The following is a 12418-nucleotide window of genomic DNA, read 5'->3' as shown; positions in this document are numbered from 1 at the left end:
CACATGTCTTGTGGACGTATAGAACTACACCACGAAGATCCACAGGAGAAACACCCTTCGCCATGACTTATGGGGCCGAGGCAGTAATCCCCTTAGAAACTGGGTTCCCAACCCTGAAGAAAAACTCCTTTATTCCAGATAGCAATGATGATCTGTTAATGAGAAACTTAGACTTAGTTGAGGAACGGCGAGAAAGCACCATGGTTCAACTAGCTTATTATCAACATAAGCTCAAGCAGGGGTATGATTCTCATGTGAAACTTCGACCTCTTGGACCAGGTGACTTAGTACTAAGGAAAGTTTTGGGCACGATGAAGAACCCTGCGTGGGGAAAATTGGGGCCCAACTGGGAAGGACCTTATCGTATTACTTCGGTAGCAGGAATAGGGGCCTACAATCTGGAGGATTTGGACGAAAATGTTGTACAACGTCCCTGGAATGTAAATAATCTACGAAGGTACTATTACTAAATAAAAGGCACTTCGGCCGTTCTTTGTTGTAAACTACATTATATTCGTTATCTTCATTCGTCGAAATATCAAGCTGAAACTTGGTATGCCTGGATCCTCGGACCACATACCTCGTCTAAATTGATATTCTTTACAAAGTGTTAAACAGAACCTAAGTTACGTCTGGTCCTCGGATCACCTACTTTGGGAAAATTAACATTTTAAATTTATTCGCCTAAGTATCAAGCTAAAACTTGGTATGCCTGGATCCTCGGACCACATACCTCGTCTAAATTGATATTCTTTACAAAGTGTTAAACAGAACCTAAGTTACGTCTGGTCCTCGGATCACCTACTTTGGAAAAATTAACATTTTAAATTTATTCGCCTAAGTATCAAGCTGAAACTTGGTATGCCTGGATCCTCGGACCACATACCTCGTCTAAATTGATATTCTTTACAAAGTGTTAAACAGAACCTAAGTTACGTCTGGTCCTCGGATCACCTACTTTGGGAAAATTAACATTTTAAATTTATTCGCCTAAGTATCAAGCTGAAACTTGGTATGCCTGGATCCTCGGACCACATACCTCGTCTAAATTGATATTCTTTACAAAGTGTTAAACAGAACCTAAGTTACGTCTGGTCCTCGGATCACCTACTTTGGGAAAATTAACATTTTAAATTTATTCGCCTAAGTATCAAGCTGAAAACTTGGTATGCCTGGATCCTCGGACCACATACCTCGTCTAAATTGATATTCTTTACAAAGTGTTAAACAGAACCTAAGTTACGTCTGGTCCTCGGATCACCTACTTTGGGAAAATTAACATTTTAAATTTATTCGCCTAAGTATCAAGCTGAAACTTGGTATGCCTGGATCCTCGGACCACATACCTCGTCTAAATTGATATTCTTTACAAAGTGTTAAACAGAACCTAAGTTACGTCTGGTCCTCGGATCGCCTACTTTGGGAAAATTAACATTTTAAATTTATTCGCCTAAGTATCAAGCTGAAACTTGGTATGCCTGGATCCTCGGACCACATACCTCGTCTAAATTGATATTCTTTACAAAGTGTTAAACAGAACCTAAGTTACGTCTGGTCCTCGGATCACCTACTTTGGGAAATTTAACATTTTTAATTTATTCGCCTAAGTATCAAGCTGAAACTTGGTATGCCTGGATCCTCGGACCACATACCTCGTCTAAATTGATATTCTTTACTAAAGTGTTAAACAGAACCTAAGTTACGTTTGGTCCTCAGATCACCTACTTTGGGAAAATTAACATTTTAAATTTATTTGTCTAAAGTATCAAGCTGAAGCTTGGTATTGTTGGATCCTCGGATCATTTACTTGAGAAAAATTAATACATCAGATATTTGCATAGACTATATGCCTTATCTTTACATAGTTCAAACTAGAGATCCAAAACGAAGAAACAAAATTGCATCACTTAATGCAGTTCTCGGCATAATTAAGCCTTCCTTGGAGTATCAAATTTCAATTCAAGTTGTTGCTAATAACTTTGGTAAAAAAAAACAAAAAGATGATATTTATGGAATGATATGATCAGCATAAAAACAAAAAAAAAATATATATATAAGAATCATCTAAAAACAAACATTCATTCTTGTATTAAATTCCAAAATAGTACTTTTGCACCTATACTTAGGTATTACACTTAGAGACAAAATAAAAATAAAGAAAGGAAAGACAACAAGCAAGTCACTGTTTCAGCTTAATCTTCAGAGGGCCTTTGGGGTCTTGAGGAGATGGAAGCTGAGCCGAGGACTCAACGGCAATTCCTTTGCCTTTGGGATCATCTATCAAGGTTATTGGGTTAGCTTGATCACCCAACTCATCCTTTGAAGATTCCCGAAGATCACTTGAAGGCTGTACGTCTTCAATTGCCTTTTCTTGTGCAGGGTCAAGTTGTTCAGGGGCATCTTCAGGAAGAGTTGAGTCTTCAGCCAAATCACCCCCCTTATCCTCGGATGATCCCTGGGCAGCTTCTTGTGCAGTGTCAGGAATGGAAGAAGCGCGAATTGCAGGAGGATAGTAGACACTCTCTACTTTCCAAAGAGTGGAAGAGGCATCAACCCCAGCTTGGGAAAGTGCCTCATTCCACACTTGGAGGCAGTAGTGCCTACATACCTCGGGAACCTGAGCCTTGAAGGTTTCAGTGACCTCCTTCACGCCTATATCATAACCGTCTTGTTCGGCTTGGTCCCTCGAGTTCTCGGCCTCTTCTTTTGCTTTCTCAGCCTTTTTCTTCTCCTCAATGGCCTCTTCTTTGGCCTTGATGGCTTATTCTTTGGCCTTCTCAGACTCGTTCAGATCTTTCTTAAGATCCTCTACGAGCCTTCGTGCTACTAAGAGGTTATCCTTAGCTTGGCGAAGCATTAGGCACTGATCCTCGGCCTGTTTAGTCGTCGTTTTCAGATCAGCCTCTAAGCCCGCCTTGGCACTCTCAGCCTTAGCCAATTTTGCTGTGACCTCCTGCAGTTTCTTCTTATGAAGGTCCGAGATCTTTTGAGCAGTTTCACGCCTGGACTCCTCGGCCCTCAGAGACTTGTAGGAATTAATGGCAATCTCTTCTGCCCTGTGGGCAGATTGAACGGCCTACGAACAAAACATATAAAACTTAGACATATGGATATATATAGGAAATAAAAACAAAAGTCAAGGTTTTAGAGAAAACTCACCATTGCAAGCTCCTTCTTCAAAGTCATGAATACGGTGTGGTCCCTTTTCTTTCTCAGCTCAATCATATCCTCGGGGAGCAACAGTGCCTGCTCCAAAGCATCTGCGACGCATGCCGCTGTCCCTTCATCAGAATTTCTAATGGACGCATCCACGGTAATGACCTCGTCGTCCATAGAAAGGTCAGGAAGCCATACAGGGGCGCGTACGACCGCCTGTTGGTCGGTTCTTCTTTCCGACCTAGTCTGTATGGTGCGGGCCTGCTTTGCACCCTTTTCCACCTCGGTCTCCTTGGAGACAGAGCCCTTCCCTGCCTCCACCACTTCCTTTCCTTTCGGCTGATCTCTTTTTCTTTTGAGATCAGCTATGTTGGTGCGTTGGGTTTGGGAGGATGGGGGAGGAGGAGGAAGCCTAGCTTCAGGGCCTTTGTCAGCACCCTTTTCTTGAGTCCGAGGGCGCACCTCTTTTGGTGGTTCTTGGACTCGGGGGGCCTTATCAGTGCCCTCAAGGACATCCTTCAAACTGGGCTTAGTCTTTCGTTGGATGCCCATAGTGTCAAGTTCTTCAGTGGTAGCCTTTGAGATATGGGTAGAGGTGCCGAGGATGGAAGTTGAATCTTCAGGAGAGTAGGGTTGATTAAAAACCTCAAAATCGTCCTCGGAATCTGATACCTCAACTATTTCTTCTTCTTCTTCCTTTACAGTGGAGTGAGAGGGCGCGGCTTCCCCAAATGTTAAATTTGTGGAGAGAGGCAGTGTGGGAATCCCAACTGGAACGAATGGTGGTGGTTGGATTGGTTGGGTGACCAAGGTGCCTTGAGGAATGGCAGTCCCCTCCGGTAGCAAAAAACCCTCGACAGCAACACTGATCCGAGGAAGACGAGGATCGTGGGCTTTGATCACGCACTTCGGCGCCTGAAAGGCTTTGGATATTGGATTGTAGCCGAGGATCAGATGAGCTGCTCGGAGTTGACCGTCAGTATGCACAAAAACCTCAGCTTGTAGGATCCTATCCAACCGTCCGAAGTCAACGAGATTGGGATGACGATCCGCGGCGTGTGGATCTGTAGAGTTGTCCAAATAAGAGAGGGTAAGAATAAGTAAAAAGACAGAGGATAATAGTATGTAAAAGAAATTTCACCTGGAGTCCCTTCCCTTGTCGGACAGGGGAGGCCGTCGTGCCAATTTCCTGATATGATCAGGAAGTCGTTTTTTAGGCCCTTATTTGATTCAGGCAGACATTGAATTAGCCTAACCTCGGGGTATCTAGATTTTAGGTAATACTCATCTTTTTTGCTTAGGTAATGGAGGTTGTAAACCCAGTTCACGTCGTGGTGAGTGAGCCCTAAGTTCATCTTCTCATTTAAGGCATCTATGGAACCTAGGATCCTAAAGACATTTGGGGCGCACTGGGTGGGAGCTAATCTAAAGGCCCTAAAATAATCCCTAGTCACGGTTCCCATGGGGATTTTCATTCCCCCTTCGATGAACGCAATCATCGGGATTACGACTTCCCCCGTTTTTCTTTTTGTATAATACTCTTCCTCGTTACAATACGTAATGGATACATCCGAGGGAATTTTGTACTTAGCCTTAAACTGCTCTATTTTTTCGTTCGAATCTACCAGGGACGCGAACCTACCCATTCTTTTTTTTTTTTTTTTAAAAAGGGGAGGTGGGAAGAAAACTAACTACGCCGAGGATGAAAGACACAGTGAAAGGAGAAGACAGGAAGGAAACGAAACAAAAGAAACAAAAAGCTGATAAGGAGGGGAAAGAGTATTGAATAACTTACTTTTAAAAGAAGAAAGCACGTCACCTCGGACAGAGTACTCGATAGAAAGAGAGAGTACGGGGAGATGGAAAGTGTGGCAGGTACGTTATCAGGTTTCTGTAGTGTGAGGAAGTTTGAAGAAAATTAGTATTTATATGTCAAAAGGTGTTTTGAAGCGGGCAAATTCCCGCCTCAACACGGGAATCGATCTCGACCGTTGGATATATGTCATATCAATGAAACGTGGGGGACATAGAAGCGCCAATAATAAATTCGGGGGCGTTTCGCATACCGAAGCATCGGGAACACGCGGTGGGTAATTCAGAAGTTATTTCCGTTAGTAAATATTCCAGAATCCTGCAGGGTGAAAAGGTCTTTTAAATCGAGATCCTATTTTCCTCCCGAGGTGAGAGAAAAATAAAGAATCTCGAGGGGCTATTGTAGGGGTATTGGGCCTAGTAATTTATAATGGACGGCCCAACAAAGGTCTTTTGGGCTAGAAACCCAAATCCGAAAACATCAAAATGATCGCGGAGTGTTTAAGTGTCCCATACCGTCCGAGGAGTCGATTTGTCCTCGGAATGTTAAGCCGAGGATACACAGTATACGTGGAGGACAGCAGAAAGAGCGGTGGAATGTCTAAAGTAAAGCTGCTACCACCGCCCATATATTAAAGACCCTGTAAATAATACGCTGGCAATAGAGATGGAAGGATGAGACCTGAGCATAGAGCTTGGAACTTGGTCCCAAATCCCAGCGGGCTTTAGGGAAGAATGGATGGGACAAGTATCCAAAAAATGAGGGTCGCGGCCATAAAGTGGAAGATGATGAAGAGAAGAGGAGGAATATAAATAGGAGGGAAGGCATACGAAGAAAAGAGGAGGCCTTTTGAAAAAGAAAAAGTGTATGATAAACATTATTTGTATCCACACTTGAGAAATACTATTAGAAACTGTCCTCGGAAACAGTCCGAGGAGGAATTCTCAATATTACTCTTTGCAAACGATTCTTTGTTTTGTTCCATTGGGCCCAAAGCCCGTTCTTTTTGTGATTGTCTAAAGCCATCCTTAAAATCTAAATTATAAACCCATCCTCTACAAATTCATTGTGAAGAAAGGCCTTTTAAGCCCATTTTCCTCCTAGTCGTGGTTTGGGAATTTGAATTGTGTCCTTACAGTATCTATGCATAAAAGCCCTCCTTCATTATTCTTTTTTTGGTCGGGAAAAACCATCTTTAATAGTTAATATTGCTTAAGCCAAAAGCAAGTTTAAATATATTGGGATGGTTCATAGCCTCAAACAGAAAATTAAATTAAAAAAAAGGCATATATATATATATATAAAAAAAGACCTTTGGGACTTGGGAGCGGCAATTGATGTTGCTTCTAAGGCATTTTAATTTATAGTTCATTTATTTATTTTTAATTAAGGCCTCGTTCTAAGGACATAATTAAGGAACAATTTAGTATTCTATTAATAATTTTAATGCATGATTTCTAGAAGGAAAAAATAAATTGATTTTCTTTAAAGAAATTTTGAGAATTTTTTTTTTGGGGAGAAAAAAGAAATTTTGGGAACTAGTTGTATAAAAGGTTGAGCTTTTTAAATAATAAATGACAAGAATGGATTTTAAATCAAATAATTTATGCTATGTAAAAAATACTATCTAATTAATAATTAAGTCACCCTGCCTCGCTTAATGTAAGTAAAAAAAAAATGCATAACGAGTTTATTTATTTTTTATATGTTTATATAAATGTAATATGATCACTTATTGTGTCTATGTTTGCTAATTTTCATATAACCATATAGGGATGATTTGGTAGATTGCAACAGATTTAAGACTCAATTTTAAATGCCTAATTGGGTTCAAAGTGATTCAATTAGTTTTTGGAAATGTTTGAGTCACAACAATTGATGTTGCTTATTTGGAGGATTGGTAGAAAAATAAATTTTCAAAGTTGGCAGGTGCTGTGTATTTCTTTGCAATGATGTCCTTTGGTTTGTAGCAAGAAAAATTATGAATCTTGCTGGCATAGTCTATATTTCTTCAAACCATTAGATTCTGCCTCTTCTTCATTGGGAAGAACAGGGCAATGCCACTAAACAACAAGGCTTTGGACTAGTTCAAGTTATATTCAAACGTTTAGGTGCCCTCAACCTCTCAGAGAAGACAAGTCTGATGACCATATGGAAGAAGCTAATCAGGGTTGTCATAGGAATTGTATTTCTTATTTTATTTGATAATTCACTAGTTGGGGGAGAGGGGATCTAAACTTTCGTTGGAAATACGAGGAAGTGCTATTTGAGTTATAGGGTTTTTGGTTGTCATTGCAATTTCTAGTTGATCCATTCCTGTAACATAGAAATAAGAAACTGATATGCTTTCAATAAAAAATCATTCTCCTTTCAAGTTGCTGACAAATCACTTCTAAGTTGCATAGTCTACCCTAAATACAAGTACAATAACAAAAGTATCAAAAATATAATAGTGACAATGTATAGAATGATTAGTACTACATGTATACATCCTTCCATACCAGTACATTCGCCATACCATGTAGACAAATACAGAATATCGCCGTGACCATGGAACCAAATACCTTTGGTAATAGAGGGGAAAGATAGAGGAGAGAGCTAGTGTAGATATAGAATCGTTTCAAATATCCTTGCACATCATTATAAGAGAAATGTATGCCCATATGGCTTGAAATTGCTAAAATATCCCATTCCTGATGAAGCAGTAAAACCATCACCACTGCTACAAATGATTAAATGGAATCTCCACCAGATGCTTAAACTTATACTGATCTAGAACACGAACACCACCACCACAATTTAGAATTTTTACCTACCACTGAGGTTAGTAAACTGGGCAAACATTGCGGTTCCTGAATGCTCATCAGTGGCCTGAGAATTAGCTGGACTATTAGTCTCTTCCGGATGAGAGACTGGACGCGTATCAGGGGTGGAAGCATTTGGGGTTGCAGGAACAATAACAGGAGAGGCAGCAACAGTGGCAATGGAGTTGCCTTCATCCTGATCATCCTTTCCTTGTGAGAAAGCCTCTTGAAGCTGCAAAGTATACTCCAAGTTCCACAGCACATCTCCCATTGTAGGCCTATCAACCCCATGTTCAGCCAAGCACTTTTCTGCTGCCTCAGCAAACTTCTTCAATGATTCAGGATTCATAGAGCCAACAAGTAAAGGGTCAATGATCTTGTCTAGCAAGCCCTTTCTCTTCCACTGCATTGCCCAGTCAGCCAAGTTCACTTGCTCCCTTGGGAGTGCAGGGTTAATAGCAGGCCTTGCACAAATTGCCTCAAGCAAAACCACCCCAAAGGAGTACACATCTGACTTATCAGTCAATTGCTGCCTCCTGAAATACTCAGGGTCCAAGTAACCAAAGCTTCCCTTCACTGCAGTACTCACATGCCCCTGCCCCATAGGAGCATCCTTTGATAGCCCAAAATCAGATACCTTGGCAGTGAGGTTTTCATCAAGCAAAATGTTGGTGGTCTTAACATCACGATGAATGATACCTTGTGCAGTGCCAGTGTGAAGGTAGTGAAGTCCACGGGCTGCGCCTATACATATCTCTAGCCTTTGCTTCCATGACAATGGTGGCAAGTTCTTTCCATACAAATGATCCCTGAGAGGTCCTTTGGCCATGTACTCATAAACCAAGATCATTTCTGAGTTCTCATCACAATATCCAATCAAGGACACCAAATGCCTGTGCCTTAGCTTTGACAACATCTGAATCTCTGTCTGGAACTCTGTGAGGCCTTGTTCGGATTGTGGGTTTCCTCTTTTGACTGCAACTTTAGTACCATCATCAATTACACCAAGATACACATTGCCAAATCCACCAACACCAATCACTGCATTGGCATCGAAGTTCTTCGTTGCCTCCTGCAACTCTGCGAATGAGAAGTACCGGCCCAATCCCAAAGTTGAAGAGTAAAAGTTGCTCTTGTGAGACCCCATTGAGTTCTTGCTTGACATGAAGCTATTGTCACCAGCATGAAGAGGAAGCAACCATGAAGAGAAACTATTCCTCTTCTGCCAATCTTGAGGCCTCTTGTGCCATTTGAACACCATTGCACCAAGACCCGCAAAGGCTCCAAACATCATGGCAAACCCGACTACAGCCACTGTTTTACGTGTGCCAATGCCACCAACGGCCTTGCTTCCATCTACTCCGAACTCTCCATCAAGACTATTCACAGAATTGCTTATTTTCAATATCTCTAGACCGTTCAAAATGGCGTTCAAATCACCAGAATCCAATTTAGATGGGCCAATTTGGACACTCATTCCATTAGACATCAAAGAAGCATTAACCACAACATCCTTGTAGTATGCAGCTGCCAATTGATTTTCCAACTCATGCGACAAATCCAGATCAGCTATTGCCATTTGCCCGTTAATGTAGACATTGAAGTAGAGGTCATTGAGCGCTTTGCTCACAATGTCACAAAAATGAAGCCTAATTAGGTACCCAAAAGCAGGGTCAGCCTCAAAGTTCCACGTTACATTGAAATTAGGATTGTTCACATTTGACTCAGCCATTTTAACAGCAGAGGCATACACTGACTGTGGTGCAATCAGAGGTGTCAATCCATCGGGGTACTTGACAACGGTGGTCGCAACAGTGACGCTTTTTGCCAAGGCTTTCGACTTAAGGTAAGACCCATCTGGTGTCCAAGTCCTTCCCAATGTGTCGTTTGCAGAGTTAACAAGAGGTCCTCCCACATTAAGCCGGTACATGGTTTGATAGGACAATTTGGATAGCCCAGAAAACTTGCCTACAGGGGTAAGGTTATTAGCATCATCGGTGATCAAGTCATCAGGAGCTGAAACAACCTCAATGGCATTGATGAAAGCAGCGGAATTCTTCATCGGCATGAACGTGATTGAGAATTGTGGATCGGTCACGTTCAAAAGGTACTCCTTGAGGACATAATTGGTGTTGTTATCCATGTTGAAGCTATGTAGAAGCACGTACTTATTGGTGTTGACGGAGAAAGTAGCTTTGCTCAAGTCAAATTGATCATTTTTTAATGGATAGAAATGGAGACGAACCCAATGCCAACCGGCTTTTGTCAAGTGAAATGAGTAAGTTGCATCCGTGACAAAAATCCTTGCTGACAAGTAAATAGATGAAGGAACATCACCCTTTTCAACTGACACTTTGATCTCTTCCTTGGCTTGTAAGAATTGCTTGGATTGATCTTCGGTTTTGAAGGTTCTTCCATCATTGAGAATGCTTGATTTGTCAGCACCACAATCAATGAGGAAGTTGTCTGGGGGAACAAAGGGAGAAAAGGCTGAGTAGGCAATGGTGGAAGCAGAAAACAAGGTGTAGAGAAGGACCAGGAGGATAGCCATCGATGATGATGATGAAGAATGTGATGATGGCAATAAGGAAGATAGAAAAAGTTCGGTTCTTTTGGACAAGTTTTTACTTTGTCTCTTTTCTATCTCCATCCCTCCTGGGTGAGGAGGAGGTTAGAATTACAAGAGACTACGAATGAAAAAATAGGTTCTCTTTTGTATCTCTATGATAAATTGGCATTGGTTTTTGTTTCATTTTGGTAATTTGTTACAATTTTCTTGGATATAAGTGGAGGAAAATATGTGACAGCCGAAATGGGTTGGAGTTTTCCCAACAATAGTGGCTTTTTTTGTGGACAAAGTTGGTTTCCTACTGTGGAAAATACTGTTTTATCTTTAGTGCCCATTTTAGCAAGTACCAAATATCAATGGACATAAATGTTTCCCATAGTTTGAAATGGTCAAACACCATTCCTCTTCCTCCCATGTATGTGTGTGTGGGAGATTGTCTGTCTCTCTTTCCTATGTGTGACAGATTTACTGGTAAGTTGGTAACATAGTTCAAGTCCTTCCTGTGAGCTTCAAGAAACAGAACAAATTAAAAGAGAGCATCAATGGGAGGTGTTTAAAAATTTGAAGACACAATAGAGAGGGTTTGTTAGGCTTTCGGGTGCCTTCCAACTCAGCTCAAGTTTTATGCATGGCTGACTCCATAGAGCCAACGGACTTCAAGGCTTGCTCAATACAGTTTGAGGCTTAAGAGAAGTTTAATTGATGCAATTTAAAAAAAAAAAAAAATTTGGTTAGTAACTTTACATCTCAATACAATATTTCAATATTTTTTGCTTCTTGAGAGTTGAGATGCAAATTTATCAATTAAATTTTTTGTATTTAAGCAGATTTGCTAATATATCATTTTCAATTGATAATATGATTAATCCAATCAATTTAAAGTAGGATATTGTTAATTTTAATTTTGAAAAACAATTTTTTCAGCAAAAAGACCATAACAAGTATTGCTAACAAAATTTTGTAGGCAATATATGCATTCAAAATATAATTTACTCTTTTTATTATATAATCAAGAATTGTCAAATTACATATTTGAATATCATTGCAATAATTTTCATTGTTAGTATTCTTTTGTATTATTTCCTTATCTTCAAACTCATTTTTGCTGTTATTCATTTGTGAGATTTTTATTTAAACGGTGAAATGGAGCTCTCCTCCCTTAGGTTGGATCAAGTGCAATGTGGATGCTGCAGTAAGGGACAAGCAAGTTGCAGAAGGAATTGTCTGCAGAGATGACATGGGCAGTGCAGTAAATGTGTGGGATATTTTCATTTTGCCAATTGTTGAAGAAGCCTCATCTATTGTTAAAGGAAGGGATGATTGGTCCTTCTCTTTTGTTTATAGATGTTGTAATCAACCCAGGAGATTAATAAGAAGGATTATATGAATTCTGTAAAATATGTGTAAGTCACGAAGCCACAGGAGATTAATAAGGAAAATGAACTCTTTCATACTTCAAAAAATGCCTACCAGGTTTTGATGCTAACCTAAAATGAAAAACAAAATTTTCCTCTTTTTTCCATTTTTATTGGGAATTTTTATTTTTATTTTATCATTGGTAAGTGACACAGGATAACTAGAACAAAATTAAAACAACAATAAAATAAAGGATATGACTTAAGAGTCAGCACCTAGGCCTTGCTTGGAGTCAGCATCCAGCGGGAAATTCACTAGGAGTCAGCACTTAGGGTGGACCTGGGGTCAGCACCAGACCAAAGAAAGACCAAACGACCATTTTTTTTTTTCATTTATCAAAATATCAACTAACTCCTCAAGGAGTACAATATGTTGCTTATAAAGGACTACTAAACCCTAGTTTTAATTGGCTAGGAAACCCTAATTGTCTTATTACAAAAATAACCTTGTTTCCAAATTAAAATACTAATAGCCTAATAAACTATTAGGACCTAAAACATAAAAATACAATTGACTTGCAAACATAAATAATATTAAATAATAATTTTCTTGCATCTCCCGCATCATTCTCATTTGGTTGGAGAAAACTCGACCTCAAGTTCTAAAGCATTACAGAATTAGGATGCTGACAAGTAATATTTGCTTCTAGTTTGGAATCAC

At 40.1% G+C, this 12418-nt stretch overlaps 1 protein-coding gene across 1 annotated transcript; it reads right to left on the bottom strand.

Moving 5' to 3' along the window:
* Nucleotides 1-7609: 7609 nt before the first annotated feature.
* LOC142642648 (putative receptor-like protein kinase At2g21480) lies at nucleotides 7610-10514 on the bottom strand. Its single transcript, XM_075817047.1, has one exon. The coding sequence runs from the start codon at nucleotides 10421-10423 to the stop codon at nucleotides 7778-7780; it is 2646 nt and encodes an 881-aa protein (XP_075673162.1). The 5' UTR covers nucleotides 10424-10514; the 3' UTR covers nucleotides 7610-7777.
* Nucleotides 10515-12418: the final 1904 nt, after the last annotated feature.

Source organism: Castanea sativa, chromosome 7 (genome assembly GCF_040712315.1).
Source record: "Castanea sativa cultivar Marrone di Chiusa Pesio chromosome 7, ASM4071231v1".
NCBI lineage: Eukaryota > Viridiplantae > Streptophyta > Magnoliopsida > Fagales > Fagaceae > Castanea > Castanea sativa.
The sequence above is the reverse complement of the archived record's forward strand: the minus strand, read 5'-3'. Positions and strand labels throughout refer to the sequence as shown.